Here is a 22832-nt window from a genome sequence, read left to right as displayed (position 1 = left end):
TATTATTTTAAATGCAATAAATAGAAGTGATAAAAATAGATGAAAAGAGCTATTTTTGTGGCTGATAAAACTACAACATTTTAACCGGTCATAAATACTAGTGAAATTATACACTTTGATTGAATACATCAACTATTTAGTATCTTAAATAAACCGAGTGGTAGCCATCGCATTTTGGAATATTCAGGAAGCCAAACAACAAAAATTAAACATTCTCTTACAACGGTTAATAAGCATAATCACAATTTTCGACTTCTCATAATTTAGTGGTTTGAGAACATCGAGAAACATTAAACACAGCAGAAACCACAGAAAATTAAGGAAACTTCATGTACGTACTTGGTGAAATTTTTTCGAAATTTATGACGAATTACCACAAGAACATTTCAGACATATACAATAAAATGAGATTCACAATAATTATCCACGTTCTGAAATTCAAAATGAACTGATACAGGTAATGAGCAACGAAGTCAAAATGGATATATTAAAAAAAGTCAAATTAGCTAAGTCCAGAGATTTGCTAACTTCACATTCAGTTTCAATATTTACTTTCTTTATGTTTGAAACTACTTCCTTTACAGTCTAGGTTATTTTTTAAATGAACGTGGTCTAACACACAACAATGTTTTTAACATGCAAAACTTATTATTCATTGTTGAAGCTCGTTACAGTAGCTGACGACCCAACATGCACAAGAATTGTGTTGTACTTTTATTGAAGGTAAAAGTTCATACCGAGCCCATTTTGCCATATAAGCCCCCCAGGACTGGGCCAATTTTTTAGCAAAATGCAGAGTTTCATTTAGATGACTGTAGATCGGAGGTTAATTATCCTAGACAGAAAAAATGATACGTCGTTATATGCGGAATGAACCATAGATTCGGACTATATACAATTTATGCACATTGAGTATATATATGAAACGGGGGGAGAGGGGAGGAACTGGAAAATTCCAATATTTATGAAGAAAAATGCCTCCCCCTCCTCCCTGGACAACAAAGTACAGGACATTGTCAAAATACACATGGAAATGATCACAGACATGTTTGGAACAAAAAAATAATTGCACTATTATCATATGAGCAATAGAACACGACTTGTACCCCCTCCAAACGACATGTCTGTGCGCCACTGACTCAAGTCTCAGATTGCAGAGTTACCTTGAAACGACTGTATATTGGAGGCTAATTGCCCTAGACGGATGAATCAAGTACCCATATGCGGAATGAACCATAGATTCAGACTACATACAAACATACACTAGCATTTCAGTGAAGGACGGGAGCTAATTGAAGATGACGAGCATCTGGGTGGAGCAAGTACGGTGAGAACACTGAAATTGGTTGAGAAAGTGAGGACAATCATTACCGAAGATCAAAATTACAGACAGACTATTACAGCTACGTTTTATCTTGAGATACTGAAACGTTTGTGCAAAGAATAACACATTTGAGGCTCGAGTATCGGGTTGATGCAGCTGGCATCTGCTTCATGACAATTCCCCAAGTCACAAGGCTCTGATTGTGAAGGACTTTTTGACCCAAAAGGCAATCTGGGTGTTGTCACACCTGACCTATTCACTGGATCTGGCTGGCTGTGTGTGATTATTTTTTATTTCCTAAACTGAAAGCTGCACTGAAAGGTTCCTATATTGATTTGTACCAACCAACAAGAAGGCTACGACAATGATTTTAAATAGCATTACACAAAACGTATTCCAGCAATCCTTCCAAGCACTGGTAGGCAGGGTGCAGCGATGTGTGGATGCAGGAGGGTCCTACTTTGAATGAACCCAGGTAAGTAACTTTCTGTGAACACTTGTTTATTTTTTACAGCACTAGTCCTGATTTCAAATTGCCGCACTGTGTACTTACGTAGTATCTCTTGAGAATATCTAGGCAACAGAGAAAGGTTCACGTGAATACTACAGAAGGAATTCTAAGCATATGTAATTTTTTAGAATTTGTTCTACCTTGCTTAACCAAGATATTAAGGGCCGAAAACAGGAAAAGAACTGCATTTTGGACCCTCTTTGTTGCTGCATAACAATGGAAAGCAACAATGTCCCATCAAAACCATTGAATGTATATAAGCCACCCGCCTTATATGAACAGTATATCAAAACAAAAGTTTGGGATGTTGTTGATTTTCAAAGATACAGCAGTTCGAACTTACCCATGTTTCACTTTTCATGAAAAATGGGCAGTCTGACCTTGAACTTTGAAATTTTCTACAGGGGAGGGGAAAAATTTTCAAGGTCTCAAAGTTGCACAATATTCATTTCTCATGACCTACTTCAACGTATAAAAAAATGAAGCAAATCAAAAAGTGCAACTATCTCACTTTGTTCAATCACATACTGTACATGGGATTTCAGAAAATTAATTTCATCATCTATTAGGTCCCTAAATGAATAAATAATAGATAATATTTGGAATCAATCCATGACAATTGTGGTATGCATTCATATCATATTATTTTCTAAGAGAGTCTTACATTAGAATGTGACATTTGTGTGTAATTTCTTTATATCAAAATTAAACTTGAATGTAAGAAGAAAGGAGTGAATGCATGCAAAAATAGAGTAAAATAGAAACATTTCTTAAGAAACATTTTTTTATTTTTGACTTTTTGTTTTAAGTTCACTTTATGCATAGACAGGCTAATTGGGACTGGACTTACAGTTTAAAATCGGATCCAAACTACTATATGTGCCTTCACTGGGTATCAAACCTGGGATCCCTTGATAACAACCATCGAGGAAGACCTAAATATCTCTTAATGATTTTATAAAATAATATTTTCAAAACATACCTGTTTCAGACCGCACTTTAACTGTTGCCACTGCCTCATCAGATAACACATGTTCATTTTCCACAATGTGGCTCATCACACTGGACTTTGGTGGCTGGAAACATTTGAAAGAAATAATTATAATGATAAGTTTACATAATAATAACTACAGTAACACAGGAGTAAAAAACCTCAATCTGGACTCCATTGAAACTCGGTAAAGTATTTTCCTCCCTATAAACCACTGTGTAGAGCATAGTTGTTAAAATGTATGGTATATTATGTATACAGCATACAGTAGATGTGGATAATTAAGCAACCAAGTACAGCATACAGTACTAAATACAGACCTATATTTATGCAAAATATCTGAAGTACATGTGTGTAAGTCAGCACAACCACACATGACAGCCAAATTGCATCTCATACAACGAGTTTGACACTTTCAGTATTGTTCTCGGTGACCAGTGGCAAAGGAGGGGAAAACTTGATATTAGGGTGGAGCTAATACCCGTGGTGTGAGGATTGGAAAGCATTGGCACCAATACTAGCCAATACTTTTCTAGAGTCCTGGAAATTATGCATAACGTTCCTATTTTTACAACATTGTGGGAAGATGTGGATTTTAGTGGTTGAAAAATTATGTCATGTGGAATTATGAATATTATAAAGCTAAACTCTGGTAGGTTTCTATGACATAGTTGTAAAGGAAAATTTATATTTTAAAATTTATTAATTTTCTGAACAACTTTGAATTGTTACATTTTTTAGTATCAGTATCAGCAGGAATTGGAACGAGTGTCAGCAGTGTTATTGACATCGGTTCAATGTGACACCGTGGAACAGTCATACTCACTGAAGTCAACATCAACGTCCACGTCAGGTGAAATGGATATCATTGAAAATTTATAATCAACAGAACCAGTGCTCGGAGCGGAAATTCCTAGCTGGGAGATGCTTGGTCGAGTTTGGGATAGGTGTTAGAATGCTTGTTTTGATTAACTGATTGATTTAATTTATTATACTTTGCTTTTCTGCCACTTTTGGCTAATCATGATAAGGATGAATGGTCATAAGATGAGATGGATGAAGGGAAAATTACGCACATATATGGATGACACCACATGAGCCTCATGGAGGATTATACTGGCCACGAGTCCACATGACAGAACCTCACCAGTCTGCAAAATGCAGTCCAGGGTGTATTACATGGATGTGAGGCTGACATTTGGGTGCTTTCTGAAAGGATCACCTCTTACATCCCAGTAGGATAAGTGTGTAGATGAACATGGCGACAATTCAGTAGGTGGGGTGGGGGATGCTTGAACAATTTATCCTACCTGGAGGATGCTTTAATGAACATTTTTCTTAACTGAAGGATGGCATACCCAAGCACTGAACAGAACAGAGCAAATAAGCTTAAAAATTCCCAGCCCCATTTTTCTTAACAACCTTCACAAACATTCAAAAGTAAGCACACCAGACAAAAAATTAGACCTCAAAAGGCAATCGTACGTAATAGTTAATTGGCCCTCCCTTGGAGCGAATGACAGCAGGACTCTACAAGTCTGTGGATGTGGGCAGTAACAGTGCCAGGGAAAAGTGACTGAGGGGGTAGAAGGGGCGAGAAAATATTGTAGGGGACAGTCACATTAAAACACACGAAAACACTACATACATATAATATATAATAATAGTATTATTATTATTCTTAATCTTATTATATTCATGTATGGTGTTTTGTGTTTGTCCTTTATTCAGAGTGGACTGCCTAGTTAAGATCCATATGATTTGTTTTAATAAAGGCATTAATTTTTTTTTGTTTATTCGTAAGTTGCGTTGTCTCTAGTGGCCTATTTCAGTGTTGGAAGACAGGTAGAAAATGGTGTAAAATAGATTCCCCATTTATAATTTTATAATTTATCGTCTTTCTTGATATGAAAATACTCATATAAATATTAAAGTTAATATATAATAATATAAATGACGAAAAAAATGTTTCGAAGAGTTTAATTTTCTTGCAAAATAAACATGACGTTGGAAGAAATTAATTTTCTTAAGTATTAAAAACAACGAAAGTCACTTAGTGAAGTGCAATTCTCCTGTAGGAGAATTCTGCTACATGTGCTTTCTGAATATCATATCACCTCATTTTGAAAATAAATTCAAGAGTTCCAAGAAAATCCCTCTGTTAAGGCTTGCGTCAGACTCATCATCTTCTTGAAAAGCAAAGTCTGAATAGTAAGAAACAGCAATGCATTCACAATAGTGACATGTAGTGTCGGTTTTATTGAATCACATTTGAATGTCTTTCACTAATTATTGTTGTCACTAATGATCCACTATTAGAATAATTTTTCCATACTACAGATGATGTTTTGTAGTCCTCAGAATGTTCGTGATGTTTTAAAACCATCTACATTTAATGCTTCTTTCCAGTTCTTAAAACTAGTTAAAACTTAGGTTAATCGCGATGAATACAGAACATAAATTTATTTATTTATTTATTTATTTGAGAAAATTTCAGATACAGCACAGGTGGCCATTTTACACTGAAATTGTCAACAATGAGAAAGCAATAATTATAATAAGCATAAAGATAAAAAATAAAATAAATAAATAAAAATAAATAAGAAATAATTAAGAGTAACAAAACAACATAAAAGTGAATAGCAAATGAACAAAAAAATAAGTAAGAGATGGCACTATGTGATATTAATTACAAGTATTTCTTCTGATAGAAGACCGAAAGGCAAACTCGGAGGAAAATATATCAATATTTGAGGGGAGATCATTGTATTGTGTGGCAAGTCTATAAAAGAGAGATCTTTTTTGAATTTCCAGTCTAGGTTTTTTGTATAAAATAACCTTGTATTGCGAGTTGTGCGCATAGGTACTCTAAAGTGGAATTCCTCAAGGAGTGTGTTGCAGCGGATTTTGCCATTCACAATTTTGTATAAGTAACTGAAATCATTCTGCAAACGTCGCTGATAAGCAGTTTGTAAGTTTAGAAAAGACAAGAGATGCGGAGATGAAAAATTGCGTAATGAGGGAACCCTGTGACGGACTATAGCTAGGAAGAAGTTAAAGACTGAATCGATTCTGGAGAGGTGACTGGGACATGCCATGGACCAGACGGGAGAGCAGTATTCTATTATTGGGGAGATGAATGATTTGAAGTACAAAGTGAGGGCTGAGATGTCACTAATTTCAGTGAAACGGTAGAGTAAACCTAAGAGACGCATGGCCTTTTTTGTGGTGCATAAAATATGATCCTCAAATGTGAGCTTTTGGTCGAAAACAATGCCTAGGTCCTTATGAGAGGATACTGCTTTGATGTTATTGCCAGAGATGGAGTAACATGACTTTAACAGATTCTTCTTGAGAGAGATAGTGAGAGTAGTACACTTGTCAGGATGTAATGTAAGGTCCCATGTCAGGCACCAGGAAGTAAATGTTGCTATGTCATTCTGAAGAAGATGAGTATCGTCGGAAGTGGAGATTTCCCTGAAAATTTTACAGTCATCTGCGAAAAGAAGGTAATTGCTAGAGGGAGCTGTGAGATGGTCGGCAAGGTCATCGACGAATAATATGAACAAGAGAGGTCCTAGAACACTACCCTGTGGAACTCCAGAGAGGACAGGAAGAAAGTTAGAAACAGTTCCAGGAAGAACGACATGTTGTTGGCGATCGCTAAGGTAATCTGTGAGAAGGGTGAGAAATTTGCCATGAATGTTGAATCTATTGCATAATTTGTGAATCAGAAGACGATGACTAACAGTATCAAAGGCTTTGGCCAGATCAAAGTATATTACATCTAATTGTGAATTATTTGAAATGCATTTCATAGCATGTGAGAGTAAAACAGACAGGTTTGTAAGACAGGAGCTACCAGGAAGAAAACCATGTTGCTTAGAGCTTAAGTACGGAGAAACAAATTTGTACAGTATGTCTTTGATTACTTTTTCACAGATGATGGACAGAAGAGAGAGTAAGGAGATTGGTCTGTAAGATGAAACAAAATTTTTGTTACCACTTTTGTGAATCGGTGTGATGAATGAGAAATCACCTATGTCCAGGTTGGTGCTGGAATCTTGAACAAAAATCACACACACACACATATACAGGGTGTAACATAAATATATGTCAATACTTGGGGCACATATTCCTCACATGGAGACGATGAAATAATGTTATATGAACATGGGTCCGGAAATGCATCATTGACACATTAGAGTGCATTTACGAAAACGCTGCACACTATGTATGAGGCGAAAGCGGTGTAGTGTAGAATGTCGAAAAAGCTATCAGATGCCACGTAACCTACATCTGAACTGGCGGGAAACATGGTGGGAGACATTGGCATTGACCCTGGGTGAAATTGGGGGGGGGGGGGGGGTTCGAGAAAAAAAAAAACGTAGTCAGGAAAACACTTTATTGACACGTTACAGTTCATATGCTACTACATCGCACAACACCCCATAGCAGAACACTGCATACCAGACCTGTAGGTGAGAGACAAACAGGTTCACAAGAAATGCTCAAAATGTCCACCATGTGCACAGACATGCAGCAAACTGCCATTGCATACACTCCCGGATGCACTTGTGAATCCCTGGAGAATTCAGTTTCGTATCGCATCCGTCCATAATACAGACACGAAGACTCTCAGCATCGTGCACCGATGTTGCATACACAAGAGCCTTTAAATGTCCCCACAAATAAGAGTCTAGTGGGTTGAGGTCTGGAGAGCGTGGACGCCACGTAATGGGTCCACCTCTACCTATCCCCTACCACGAAAATGTCGATGCAGAAACCGACGAACATTCACACAGGTAAGGTGTCCTGTAAGAATGCTTTGTATGTCCATCTGTTAAGCCTGGGGATGGGGAGAACATAGGTCCCCACCAAGCCATCACCCACAATGCCAGCCCACACATTGATGGCGAACTGGTGTTGATGACGTGATTGCACAATCACGTTGGCCCATACGTGCTGATTGTGGAAATTCACAATCTGGTCATATTGGAAGGAGACCTCATCGGAAAACAGCACAGTTGCACTAAAGTCAGGGTTTGCACATTGTTCGAAACCATTCACAGAACACTACTCGTGAGGGGAAATCGGCTGCTGACAGTGCCTGCACGTGTTGTAAATGGTACGGGTACAACCGGTTGTCACGCAACACTCTCCAGATAGTCATGTGGTCCACATTACGTCTGGCTGCTAATTGTCTTGTGCTGACACTCGGTTCGCCTTCAACGGCATGCAGAATCGCCGCCTCCAGTTGTGGGGTCCTCGTCCTTTTCGACCTCCCCCTGTCACGTGTGGCAGGCGTGAATGTTTCTTGTTACCTCAGACGACGATGTATTGCCTGAAACATTCTCCTGTCTTTGCACTGTTGTTCTGGATATCTCTCACGGTACAAACGCTGAGCATGACTACTATTACCGCCTGCTAACCCATACATGAAATGGGCATTGGCCAATTCTGCATTTGAATGCCTGTACATTTGACTGTACCTGCACCCACATCTGTGATGAATACACAACAACTGATGTAATTTGCATGGCAAGCTCACTACGTCTTCCTGTGTGCACGGGATGCCACTTGTGGTAAACCACCGAACTGACACGTTGTACCTTCCCCTCCTCCATGCGTACATCCGGGGGGTTCACTAGAACCTCTACTACATTACATGCGGACTGCGTGTTCTGGTACGGGGTGTTGAGTGATGTAGTAGCATACGAACTGAAACGTGTCAATAAAGCGTTTCCTGACTACGATGTGTTTCTCGACCTCCCCCCCCATTTCACCTGGGGTCAACGCCAATGTCTCCCACCATGTTTTCTGCCAGTTCAGATGTGGGATATGTAGCATCTGACAGCGTTTTCAGCATTCCACACTACACTGCTTTCGCCTCATACACAGTGTGCAGCGTTTTCGAAAATGCACTCTAATGCGTCAATGACGCATTTTCCGGGCCCATGTTCATATAACATTATTTAATCGTCTTCATGTGAGGAATATGTCCTCCAAGTATTGACATATATTGATGTTACACTAAAAGAAAATTAATTTTTGTTATAGTCATGTTGGTATTATAAGCAGAAGAAGTGATATGATGCAGAATACACGACTTAGAAAAAGTGAAAATCGTTAGAAATGAACTCTCTTATTATACGATATTTCCTTAACGTCAGTGGGGGGGGGGGGGTGGGGATTAAATGTCTGACTGTGGGGGTGCTCCCTTCTGACGTCGTCACTAGATAAGGGTCACATCGAGTGCAAGCCATTCAGTCCTCAACTAGTCATAAAGTTCGGCGAGGTGCCGTGGATGTCTATTTCTCTGCTTGACCCGTTGTTGCAAGTGGTCCCACAGATTCTCAATAGGATTGAGATCTGGGGACTTCGCCGACCAGGGAAGATGGGAGATCTTCTCCGCATGCTCATCGTTCCATGCAGTGACAGTTTCGGCCCTATGCACATGACAATTGCAATCCTGAAAAATTGATGTGTCCACAGTTGGATTATCGGTGAGATGTTGGACAAACGGCAACAACTGTTTGTTCAGAAGTCGAATGAAGCCATGCTGGTTTATGTGAATAGTAACTCCAACCAAAGGACCCAATTCTGTGTATGTGAAGCACCCCCAGAGCATCACTGACCCACCACCTGCTTGTACACAGTCCTCATGGAAGGCTTTATGCGGTCGGTGGTGTACTCTACATTGAGCATCATTACTGTAGAGGCAGAAATGGGACTCATCAGGCCAAATGGCCTGTTTCTAGTCATCTACTGTCCAGGTTGTGTGGTGTTTAGCCCATTGAGGGCATGCTTTTTTGTGTGCAGTTATGAGCAGTGGCCTCTTCCTGAGTACTCTACTCCAGATGTCCATGATGTGAAGTTCCCTTTGCAGTGTATGTTCTGAAACTGAGGCATGTGGCCCATCATAGACGTGTTGCAACAAGAGTTGCTTCGTTGCAAAATGGTTGGTTGATGACACAAGATGTGACATTCGTCAGTGGTCTCTGTTTGTGAGCATGCTGGTTTCTTGTAGACTGTGTTTGCTTCCACTGCCTATCAACACGTTTCAGTGTACTGTGTGACACATCAAAGAATTCTGCTACTTCCTGTACACTGTGTCCTTTTGAACACCCAAATGCAATGACCCCTTTTTGCCACTCACCAACGTCTTTCTTCTGACCCATACTGCACATGAGAAACACATGCTTGTCAGGAACCACAACTGGCACAGATACTGTGGTCCATGTACCTCACAATTTGCTTATCAGCTGCAGCGAGTGTCACACTAAGTGGATACTGGCAGTGCCAACATAACCATTCCATGTTTGCCTGGAGGGGTCTCATTTTTTGCCCAGTGTGCTTGTAATAACAACAAATTCAATCATGGTAATGTATACACACAGTTCACAAATGATAAAATGAGGTAAAACTAGGGTAGTAGCATAGTATACCACATATAATGGCACACCCAAAGGGGGCAGGGGTGATAGGAGTTTCAACCACCCTCTAGCTGACGAATTTAGTAACAATTATTAAAAAGAAGTCATAACCTTCCTTTGGGAAAATTCTTGCACATGTCCTCACACAAAAACCAAATAACAATTAGTTATAGAATAAAACCATTACTTAAAGTCATATCACAGATATGGTTAAAATTAACTTACAAAAATAAGCACAAAGTCCATGTCACCTGCAAATGAATGTAATTTTTATTTGCCTATTGATCTTGGCGACTACAAACAAATACATTTTGTGAATGGTAGCAGTGAGGCAATTAAAAGATTACATCTTTTTGCAAGTAACACAGATTTGATATTTTACTTCCATCAGAAGTGAAAGCTGATACCTTTAAAATTTCTGCAATGTTTGATCGAATGTCTATAATCTTTCCATGCCTGACAACAGCAGGTGGAAGTTTGCTCAGAAATTCATCTGCCGACATCTTCCGTCCAGAGATTTCAAGTTCTGTCTTTGTCTTGTTGCTTCTTGCTTCAGGCTTCCGCACATGTTTCAAATCCACATGGTTTTCTGCAAGAGGTTTCAAAGCATTTCCATTCTCGACAGGCTGACTTGCACTTCTACTGTCCTTTGAATGTTTGTTGATGATTTGTTTGGAAGAGGAGATCTTACCGTTGATTTTCTTAATGGAATTTAATTTATTGCTTCCTCTGAGATTCAACATGCAATCGATCTCTTTCTGCTTTAATGCATCCATGTTTCTGAAAGATTCGTGCACATTATCTGGGATGACTTCTCCCTGCTGAGCAGATGCAGGAGACTTAATGCCCAGCTTCTGTCCCTTTCCTACAAATGGTCTTCTCACAAGAAGTTGATTTTTAAACATCACGTTACGTTTATCTACCACCTGAAAAATGAAAAAGAAAGATCTTGCAATAGTAATTACAAGGATTCATATACTAGCATATATGCAATTTTTACAATAAATATACATACATAAATGTGTACAATGATTTATTTTTATATGTGACACATATTATTGCCTTTGTTCACAATATGTTGATTACCAAAAAGTCAGCTGAACAAGGATAAACACCTAAATGTAAGGCTTGGCCACAGGTTAGTATTGGTGAGTTATGGTGGTGCACAGTAAACCCAGGTCAGAGCAGACATCATTGGCAGCGAAACTGGGGGATATATTCCCTTTAATAATTCAGAGATGGGAGAAAAGGGGGAACATATTTTCCTGTGTGACATAATACATAAACCAAGACAGACACATGTGATGGTGGGCAACAATCCTTACATACAGATCAGTCTAATTTATAGTAACAATGCTTTTTCGTAGAAAATCATAGCTAGATAGCATAGCATTAGCAATTATCATTCCTAATTGTTGCAAAAATGGGAAGAATATATGCTTAATATCAATGAAATAGCAAATAGAGGAAACTAGACAAGATTGTTGTCAGTTTCAGGAAAGGGAATGAAAGAAATCCTATTTTTAAGCAGCAGTTTAAAATATTTATGGAAAATTGGAATTACAAACACAACAAATATAACTGTGACTGGAAAAGTGCTGACTTGCAACAAATATTATTAGAATGCCCAAATATGGTTGAGGTTGGAACAAAATATTTTATATAAAACTCTGCATAAATTAAAGGTAAAATTTCCGATAAATTTGACACATTTCATGGTGAGCCAAGATGTTTATATGGAATACAGTTTGGTATTGCTTAAATCAGAATTCGAACCTCTCCCCCTCCATCCCACCCAACTGCTCAAGAAATCAGAAACTCACACCTATGACTGACCCCCTCCAATGATTGGAAGCTAGTTATACCTACGAATGTCAGGACTCACACTTGGAACCTTCAGTGGCTAGATTGCCACTATAAATGTGCTTGGATATTTTTGCATATTTATATGGGATCACGTTATGAAATTTGAAATCATCACAAAAAAAATGGAGCATTTGTTAGGTTTTTCTTACAGGAGAACACACACACACACAAAAGAACAATATCTCCCCCATGGTTAAAGTAGTGAAAGTGAGAAACTGAATATTGGAATGAGAAAGTTTTATTCCTTTTATCAATTCCGAGGCCAGTTATACTATACTATTTTCAGCCTACAATGAAACATCAGACACCAACTCCAATGCATTGAAAAGATGCTGTAAAAAATAAAGGTAGTAAATATACTATACATTAGGATACTAAATATATTAAATTTTGATTTAATGCATAAATTGTACTGAATACCTTGAAAGGAACTCCATCTGGGTATGAATGTTGGAGTTCTGAGGGGAAGAATCCATCCACGATATCCTGCACGAAGCTCTGGGTCCCAGGGTCAGAGTATGGCCGAAATGGGCCGCAGTACAGGACCAAGCCGTTAGAGTACAAAGTCAATGGAACATATTCTGGAGTCTGGGAAATAAAAAAATGATTACTTGAATAAATATTGAAATACTAATGCAATTAAAGGCTATGCAAGAAGCGTTTATGATGTGTTAGTTGTTTCTGAATGAATTTTCTCTATCCCATCAAGACAAATGCAATTAAAGTCTGTGCATATTTATCTTCCTCTGTTCTTATTTTTAGGTTTAATAATGTGATGTCAAGCCATTGTAAACAATCAGGAGGCTTTCATGCATACACTCTTCAAGTGTGCAGTGATGTATAAAAAATAAATGAACTTATTGTAGAGAGTTGACGTTGGTTTTAGTTTTCTGGGGAAAGACCATGCTCTTGTCAAAAGTGAAATATTTTCACCTCCCTTCCAGCAAGTATAGTTAGAAGATGAAGAAGAAATTTTTAAAATTTTACCCAAATATATTCATTTGGGGAGTGAAAGTCTGTGAAGTCTGCTGTTCTGCCCAGAATAAATGAAACATAAACCTTCCAAGAAACGAAGTTCTCAGTCAGTGATGTTTCATGTACATATAGTCATATTTGAAATACTTGTACATTTAAATCCATGTAGGCATCAATACTGTGTGATTTTGGGCTGTTCATGCTCGTAAAGAAAACCCCAGCTGAACACGATTCCGATGACCTCCATCAGTTGCAGTATGTGGCCTTCCACTCCATTCTCTCATATATGCTAAGACTTCTTCAGCTGGGGTTTTCTTTATGAGCATGAAAAGCCCAAGATCGCACAGTATTGATGTCTACGCATTCATCCCCATAAAATGCCTTCAGTCTCAGATGTATGTCAATTTGTAGCATATTCTCTATGGTTAGAATCTTGATCATGGCATGCTACTTCAGGTGCTCCACCAACATTGCATGGTTACATGCTGCTATTTTCCTTGCTATAGTTTAACACCCCCTGGTGATAGAAGTTTTAAACCTTCAATGGAGAAGCAGGAAAGTCTCATAAGTGCAATGTATGGTTGCTGAAATCCAAAATGCGTTTACAAGGTAACAACAAAAAATAAAAACATAGGAAGCTTTACTTTTCACCATGGCCTCGTATATATACTTTATTGTAGATCCATTTCAGGATTGTAATGGTGTTTATTCACATTCCAAATTACAGTTTGCAGAATTTTAACACAAAGTGTTAATAAGAAATGAAATTAGGCATACCATATTTAATGCAAAATATTGAATTTTTCACGAGTTTTGTATCTTTTAAACCAATTGAATCTGAAACTCAAAATTTTTACTGAACTTAATTATCATAAGAGTACTGTATTGTGTACAAATTTTAGATTTTTAAACAACTGCCCACCAGAGATATTTAACCCTGAACTTGGAATTTTGTAACAAAAAATACATGTTTATGACCCTGTAGAAAAAGAAGGATTATAGTCTCAAGTTTCAAATAATTTTGACACACACTATTGGTACACAGAAACTTGCACAAAAAAATTCAAGTGTTAAACAAACTGCCTTCCCTCTAAAAAATGTCCAAAAATGACATTTTGAGTGATTAGGATGCACAACTTTGACTTTAAAATGTATTATGAAGGAATAATATTGAGGGTATTATACACAAATATAATTATATCCTATAATATGCTTAACATCACAGATTTTGTCTCATTGTCCTAGGACTTACCAGAGCTGAGATAAAAAAAGTTGCCGCTGATGCTTACGAATGGAGAAAATTATGCACACCATGATAAAAATGCCCACCATCTTCAAATCGGTGATAGTAAAAGTAAAATAACAGTGGTTCTGAACTGTCAACATATGAGGCTAACACCACACAAAAAATATATATTTTTAATAAATGGTCAAGCAACCATGTTGTACCACTTCATATGGATTGACCCTATAGTCAATTAGTAGGCATGTATAAAGAAGCTCTCAAAGAAGTAAACATTTAGGGACTTTGTCTTCATTGCTACCATGCTTCGAAAGAAGATATTTTTAAATTTATTGCTGCGTAACAATACATACATTGCTAAATCATGTAGCAATTTAAGAGATTACTGTTTTTTATTTCATTATGTAGGTATTAAATAAATGCAATTAAACATATTCTTTAACAGTAATACTTAAAGTATTTAAAAATAAAGCTATTATTTTTCTTATTTAGAACAGTAAATATGTAACATGGTCAAGGTTTTATTGGGAGTGTAAAGTCGGGGGGGGGGGGGGGCATGGAAAACCCAATTGTGCCCGGGTGAAAATTTTATCTTGAGCCGCCCCTGCAATAGGTATATGAAAACTTTCTAAGGAAAGTTGAAGTGCAGCAGTCTAAAATAACTGTTGCTGATTTTATTCATAGTGTTATTTTTGCATTCTAAAAGATTTCACATTTCAATGTAACAACAGGTAGAATATACCATATTCAAATAGATTTGACACTATTATTAGAAGAAACTGACCCTTGCTATATTTGTATTTTATATTTTTCATATTATGCATCACTTTTCTGACTCGCTTGGCTAATTGCAACCACACATGATGAATGATGATTACAGGAAACTATGAACTGACACTAACAGAGGAACATGTATGCCAGTACCTTCATTGGCAAGCTACTAACTCAACATTCTCAGCTGTCTTTAAAAATGCAGGCATTGAGGGCTGAACGTGTTCAATAGGCACATTATCCCCTGACAACACTATATGTATACAGAAACAAATGAAACATGGTATACATTTTATTTTAACTTACCTTGAATGTTGCACCTTCATTTGTGTAATATATCTGAGGAACCCCATCACCAGCAATTAAGTTAAGTTCCTCAATATTCTTCAGCACTCGATCAAAATCAACAGCAAAGCCTTCAACATGTGAAGCATCAGGATGCCAAGAGCCTCCACTACGGAAAAAAATGAAGTTAAAGAAAAATAAGCTGTGAGTTATGGAGCACATGGTATACTATTTCATAATATATGCAGGAAACCTCCTTAAAACAAATGGCATATTTTTTTATAAACATACACATATTACAAGTTTATTACGTATGTGAAGATTCGTGTTTCCACGTTGCATAATGGGATATTTTTTCTGATTAATTTCGAAGGCTCACTGCCTTCATTTACTAAGGGTACAGTATCTGGAGTGGATGAATCTTCACGTACGTAATACTTAAACTGCATTTACCACATCCACAAGTTTACTTTTGATTTCTTTTTTTGTTTTTCAGCATAGCTTTTTGCCAATTTTGGCTAATCGCAACGATGAGGATGAATGATATGATGAAATGGATCACTCACAAAGAAAATCCATACAGGCCTAGATTTGAACCCTGGACATCTGGCGTTATAGCATGCTGAGCTATCCACTCTACCACAGAGGCTGGCTACAACTTTACAGCAACATGGTTCAAACAAATGTTGTCATCTTAAGATCATTACTCTGACAATTCTAGCTAAATGAGAAATGTATGCCAATATATGTACATACCAGAGATTGGTCACTATCTAAATAGTCTATAATTTAATTTGCACCCATAACCCTAATAATACATTTCTTATTTTTGTCATGTACAGTGCGTAGAAAATTATCATTATTATGGAATTAATAAAATACGCCCTAAAATTCCATACTTTATGTATCTTTTCAGGAAAAAAGGCAGATAATGGTAAAAAATCAGGGGGCAATGCACAATGCAAGTTGCTTTTCAGGATGGGGTGTAAGTTGAAGACAGCATATTTTTCAATAACTTCCTAACAATGGTAATTTTCTCTTGATGTTACAATGTTTTTGCACCAAATTTTGAACACGTAGTTACTTTTCTCTGATAAATTTATGTTTGCTGGTACACTTCATGAGATATATTAATACTCTGCAGGTATCATATAAGATTTCATACAAAGTACATTGCTAAAAGTCACATATGGAAATGATTCCTTCCACTGGGCTGGATTAATAAACTCGCAAACTCTTATGTAGGCACAATGTATAAGTAAATTTCAACGGTCAATTTTAAATATTTGAAAATCTACATACTACAAAACAACAAAGAAGTGTTATATTAACATACCTAAAAACTAAACTCTGCCTGTTTTCTGGAATCTCTTCTAATGAATCTTCCTCACCAGACAACTCATCATTCTCCCCAATCCATACCATTCCATAATCATTCAAAAATATCTGAAATAGAATATGTAAAATAAACTGTAAGTACACATGGAAATGAAATATTTGAGTGTCTAATAGTAGTTCAACCAGTCCCTTATCAGTCATTTGTTTCCTCTTTTCACAGTCACTGAAGACTATAAATTTACCCTTTTCTTGTGTAAGAGTGTCCACTTGTTGCAGGGACGGCGCCAAGGGTGGGCACGGCTGGGCAAGCGCCCACTCAAAAATTCCGCTGCCCACCCGATTGCCCACCCAAAAAATTCAGAAATTAAGATTTTTGAAAATGATTTAAATACATGTAGGGTAATCTGAACAGATTAATTTCGCGTTGCTTTTAGCCCCAATACTATTCATGTATACAATACAATCTTTAAAAGGAAAAACGATAATTCAGAATGCTTTCCCAATCTTCATTTCCAGCACAAACTTAAAGGAGCAAGGCCGAGAAAAACGTTTCCTTCCTCTCTCTTGCCGCTTTGCTATATTTATTTTTATAAAACCCACGGTGCTTTTGTTCCACAAAGAAAAGAATGCAGAACAATAGTATATACTACGCCTCAACAATCACCAGGTTGTGTTGAGCAATGGTTATGAGGCATGTTAGTAAACATAAGCGACTTGAATTTACTGAAATGCCTGTCTGTTGCTTTGCTCATTTCTTCTTTGTCAGTAAGGACAGAAAAGAGCTACGGTAATGGCTAATAAGCTTATCAGTGACTTTTTCGCATCGGCTTCATCGAGTAGGGAAAGAGATCATTGTTCTACAGATGATGATGACGATGAAAAAGATATTGGCAGTTCTGAGCCGATATCTGCAAAAAAGACCAGAGGTGAACATACGCAAGAAAGTAGTGCGGCAGAAATAGAAGATTTTGAATATGAAGATAATCGGATAATGAGGATAGTGATAACGGAAACAGTGAAGTTTGCATGGATGAGAGGCTTCATAGAAAACCACACAAGAGCAGTGAAAATTCAGCCAAAATCCAAAGTGTAAAGGTACAGGATTGTTTCAGTGATTTGGCACAATCACCAGCTGAGTCCCCTCGCCAACCAAATCTACGGAATTTTCCACAAACAAAATATGGTAAGAATAATAGAGGTTTCAATAGTGAGTGGTACAAGGATTTTCCATGGATTGAATACAGTGTGAATAATGACGCTGTGTTTTGTTTTCCGTGTAGACAGTTTTCTACTTTTGTTGGGAGAAGAGAAAACCAAGTATTCATAAGTGAAGGTTACAAAAATTGGAAAAGAGCTTTGGAGAAAGAATCTGGATTTTGGAAACACGAAAACAGTGAACACCACAAGTCGTTTGGGTGTCTTTCAAAGATATGAAATCGAAAGGCAGTGAAACATCTATGGCCACCGTAGTGAGTTCAGTATATTCAGCTCAAGTTAAGGAAAACAGGGAATACCTTTCCAGGCTTACAGATATACTACGCTATACAGCTCTGCAAGGGATTGCTCAAAGAGGAGCCGATGAGGGGGAAAGCAGCGAAAATAGAGGAAACTTTTTGGAACTTGTTTCACTTGTTGCAAAAACTAATAGTGTTTTGAAGAAGAAGATAGATAATGGTCCTAAGAATTCGAAATATTTGCACCATTCCATACGAAATGAATTACTTGATGTGTTCAGTAAACTCACTTTGAAAACAATCAAAAGTGAAATTGACAAATCCGTGTACTACAGTTAAATGATTGATGAGTCCAAGGACATTAGCAAAACAGAGCAATTAACTATTGTTGTTCGATATTATTTGAAAGGAACTGTGTACGAACGCTTCCTTGGATTCCATCCAGCAGAAGTGTTGGACTCAAAACTTTTGTTTCTTTACATGAAAGAGACTCTCAACAATTGTGGTATTCCTTTGGAAAACTGTGTGTGTCAAACATATGATGGAGCTAATGTCTTAAGCGGGCAATCTCAAGGCGTTCAAGCGCTCTTCAGGCAAGAAGTGACTCAGGTGATATACATCCACTGCATGAACCACAGATTGAATCTTGTCATTGTAGAAGTTTGTAAAGGAGTAAGCCATTGTAGAACTTTCTTTGACCTCTTGGAATCTCTATACGTTTTCCTTAGTGGATCTGTTGTTCATCCGAGGTTCATCAAGATGCAAGAGAAGATGGGTGGGCATGTTGTTGAACTACAGAAGATAAGTGAAACAAGATGGGCATGTCAGGTAAGGATTTTTACATAATATTTTATAACACTCGTGTACTTATTTGTTACTTATATTATATTTATCTAGCTTACCACCTGTTTTGGGTTGCGTTGTCAGAAATATTCGCTAGCAATAATTGTTAATTTGAAATATCGAGTGATATGAAATGTTCCTAAATCAAATGGGATAATGTTAATGAGATTTAACGAAGTTGTAAATTACTTTTCTGTAAGATAAAACAAATCTCTCTGATGCTGCACACTCCACTAAAGAATCTATTAGGATTGAGCCGATACAGGTGCCAATGTATTGGTATCGGCCGATACTGGTAGTATCGGTTATGGAAAGCATCGATCAGATTTTATATACCGATAATTTTCCAGCATATTGGTATTGTGCGGGGTCCACAAAATGCCATGCTACACTTTCGCGGATTCTAATTAAAATGGAAAGTATGCAAAATTCGAAGTTTTCACTTATTTTGCACTAATATTGTGTGAAGACAGTGTTCTGTGATTACATATAAGGTATTTTTAACATTCTGATGTAATCTGTGAATATTTGAAACAATGCTCTGGTAAATTGATACTTATAACGAGTGAAATACTCACCCACTAATATTAGGGTCATATTATCTTTATTTTTCAACTTTTAATTGTTACAATTTTCAAGCACCGATATTGGTACGAGATCAATGAGAATCTGTAAGTGGTATCGGCTCAGTCCTAGAATCTATATTGGCTGGTTTCAGTGATCAGAAAGCTACATTTTAAAAGTAGCTTCGCTACAGCTACAGCTACTCTTCCAAAATGTAGCTTCGCTACAGCTACAGCTACATTTACCAAAAAGTAGCTCGCTACGCTACTCCTGTTCGCTACTCGCTACTTCGCTACTTTTTGCGCTACTTCTGCATAAAAAAATGAAAACAACCACATGGGTATTAAAAAAAATCCCCTACTACTGGTAAATAGATTCTGTTATTTATTATCATGATTCCAGTCATTCGATAATTTTGATAGCAGTGTTACTTCAGTTACTAATTTTTACTATAGTTTTTGAGAATACCATACCTATGCAAGTGGCATATCAATTCAAATTTGATATATGAATATTGCAATTAGGGTGTTGCCCAAATTAATGATTACAACTATACACAAATAAAATTTGGTAGGATTACGTATTTATGTTCACATCAACATATTTCTCTTGAGAATAAATATTTCATTTTTTATAGACTGATATGAAGTCAGCAAAAGGCCCCCAGGTTCGATACCCAGCGGAGGCACATAGTGGTTAGGATCCAGTCTCGATCAGATTATCTATGCATAAAATGGACTCAAAACAAAAACTAGGAAAGAAACCAAGTTGGGAGGATGAGATCCCCCTGCTCCTCCATTCCCCACACTGCTCATCATTCATCATTCTTCCTCGTTCTCACAATTAGCCGAAAGTGGCAGAAAGCGACTATAGATAAGAGAATAATTAAATAAACCATTCATCCTCATTGTCATGATTGAGAGAAGTGGAAGAATAGATGAGGAGGTAAACAGAAGAGGACAAATGGGTGGTGGACTATATCAAAGCGTTCGAAGATTAATATGGAACAGGGATGTACGTACCTATTAAATGCAAGAAGTTAATATATAACACATACTATGTGCCAATAATTACGTATGGAGCAAAGACTTGGACAATGACATAGAGAAACAAAGAAAAGATGCAGGCAGTGGAGATTACATTCTTAAGGAGTCTTTTGAGGAAGACTAGAAGGGATAGAATAAGAAATGAGGAGATCCGACAGACAGTGGGTGTAGTGAAGCTTCAGGACAGAATAGATCAGGCACAGATGAGATGGTTCGGACACATGAAGAGGATGAATGCAGAAAGAGTACCAGTAAGAACTTACAATGCACAAGGAGTGGGAATAAGGCCAAGGGGGAGACCAAGATGTCGGTGGAGAGAGCAGATGGTGGAGAGTGTTAGGAGAAGAGGACAAGATTGGAACACCTTGGAAAGAGAGGAGTGGTGGAAGATCAGGAAAAATGGACAGGCTTGACTTCTATGCTGGCCCAGCCAGAGGCAGGAAAGAGCGAAAGTTGATGATAATGATGTCATGATTATCAAAAGTTACAGAAAAGTAGGAGAAATACATAAATTTGAAAACTATGTATATTAACTACAGAAAATTGTCGTTTCTGCAGAGAAGTCAATAACTCGTACACACGTTTTGCAATATGAAAAAAAATATTGAGGAAACTGTCGTGTAAACCTGAGTGTTCTAAATGTATTGCAATTTTAAAATTTGTGAACAAATATTATCGCGAAAATAATTGTAATTCCAGAAACTATATCATTCTTGTAACAATAATTTATTGCTGGTGAGATCCTATATACTGACGATCAATGCTGTTAACGTACTGAGCCATTTATTGCTGGCACTATTCCCTTGTCAGTGCAGTGGAAAATCCATCGCTCGTTTTTGCACTGCAAGTTGTGTCTTACACAGCAATTAATGATTTTGGTGTCTCTTACACCATGAATATCCACAGGATTTGTTCCGAGAGTGACGCAAACGAGGCACTTTTTTCCAGTGGTGCAACAAACGAGGCATGTTTCTCCCCAAAATAGCCGGAATATATTCATATATGTCAGTTAGTTATCTGGATATCTGAATTATTCAGATACTAATTGAATAAATTACGCAGATATCTATAATCTACAATCTAGATAATCTGTATCTCCATGCAAGAGACTGTCTTTATGAACCTCCTGCAAAATTAAGGGTTATTGTCGATTTTTTCTGACGCTGTTGCCAAATTCAAAATTCACCTCAAAATGCTGAGAAAAAAAGTAGCTGTAGCGAAATTTTTGCTACAACTACAGGAATTTTGTAGCTTCGCTACCGCTACAACTACAATTTTCAAAATGTAGCGTCGCTACAGCTACAGCTACAAATTTTGTAGCTAGCTACAGTAGCGACGCTACAAGTAGCTCGCTACTTCTGACCACTGGCTGGTTTAATATCACATACACCGTTCTTTTATTTGTCTTTACTTAATAATTCCTAGCCACTTACTACTTTTGCATATTATCTTCCTACGTATATGATACAATCTCTGACTATTAAACTTTTCATGATTTAATATGATACAGTTCTTTGAAATGCAGCTCCGTTCAAACCAAAAACCTGTAATGTAGATACAGTAAAATCATGCACGGTCCCTTACTTCCGACGTTTTTTTCCGCTAATGTTTTAGTGTTATAGTAAAACTGCACACATACACACATAATAAGACATGCACTCAATTCATACACTGATCCCGACACAAGAGATAGATGCAGATGGTGCGATAGGAAGGGAGGGTGAGGAAGAAAGTGGGAAATAAAATTCAGCTATAAGCGATGTATCCATTCCTTGAAACAGAAAATACTTGAAATGCCAAACCGTTTTGTCTTTCGATATTTATTCATTCTTTTTGGAAACTGAATCCACTCTGGCCATTATACACACACACACACATATAACCTCTTGTTTTGCTGCTTGTAACGATTTTCCATTTAATTTCAAAACCAGGATATTTTCCTGAAGTTTGTGAACAAATTAATATGCATTTTACATGTGATCATATATGCCGTCGACGGGCTACGTAGCGGAGTGGTCAGAGTCAGGTGCTAGAAGTCAGAGATTTCAAGTTCGAACTTCGATCATGCTATGATTGTGTTTGATATATCATCCACTTCACATGCCCATCGTTCATTCTGTTTGTCCCAATTAACGTAATAGGTAGAGAAGCGACGTAATATAATCAAATTGAAATATACGTAGAT

General features: G+C 37.3%; 1 protein-coding gene across 2 annotated transcripts in view; it reads right to left on the bottom strand.

The window, feature by feature from the left end:
* LOC145988852 (UBX domain-containing protein 11-like) overlaps positions 1–22832 on the bottom strand; it is a 54016-nt gene that overhangs the window by 2464 nt on the left and 28720 nt on the right. For both annotated transcript variants that reach the window (XM_083124090.1, XM_083124089.1), the window contains exons 6-10: positions 16739–16848; positions 15424–15571; positions 12549–12716; positions 10670–11188; positions 2818–2911 (exon numbers count right to left, since the gene is read on the bottom strand). In XM_083124090.1, the coding sequence (XP_082980216.1) occupies positions 2818–2911; positions 10670–11188; positions 12549–12716; positions 15424–15571; positions 16739–16848 (1039 nt within the window). The remainder of the gene's footprint in view (positions 1–2817; positions 2912–10669; positions 11189–12548; positions 12717–15423; positions 15572–16738; positions 16849–22832) is intronic.

This window comes from Lepisma saccharinum, chromosome 6, assembly GCF_977018435.1.
Source record: "Lepisma saccharinum chromosome 6, izLepSacc3.1, whole genome shotgun sequence".
Taxonomy (NCBI): Eukaryota; Metazoa; Arthropoda; class Insecta; order Zygentoma; family Lepismatidae; genus Lepisma; species Lepisma saccharinum.
This window is presented reverse-complemented; position numbering and strand designations above follow the sequence as displayed.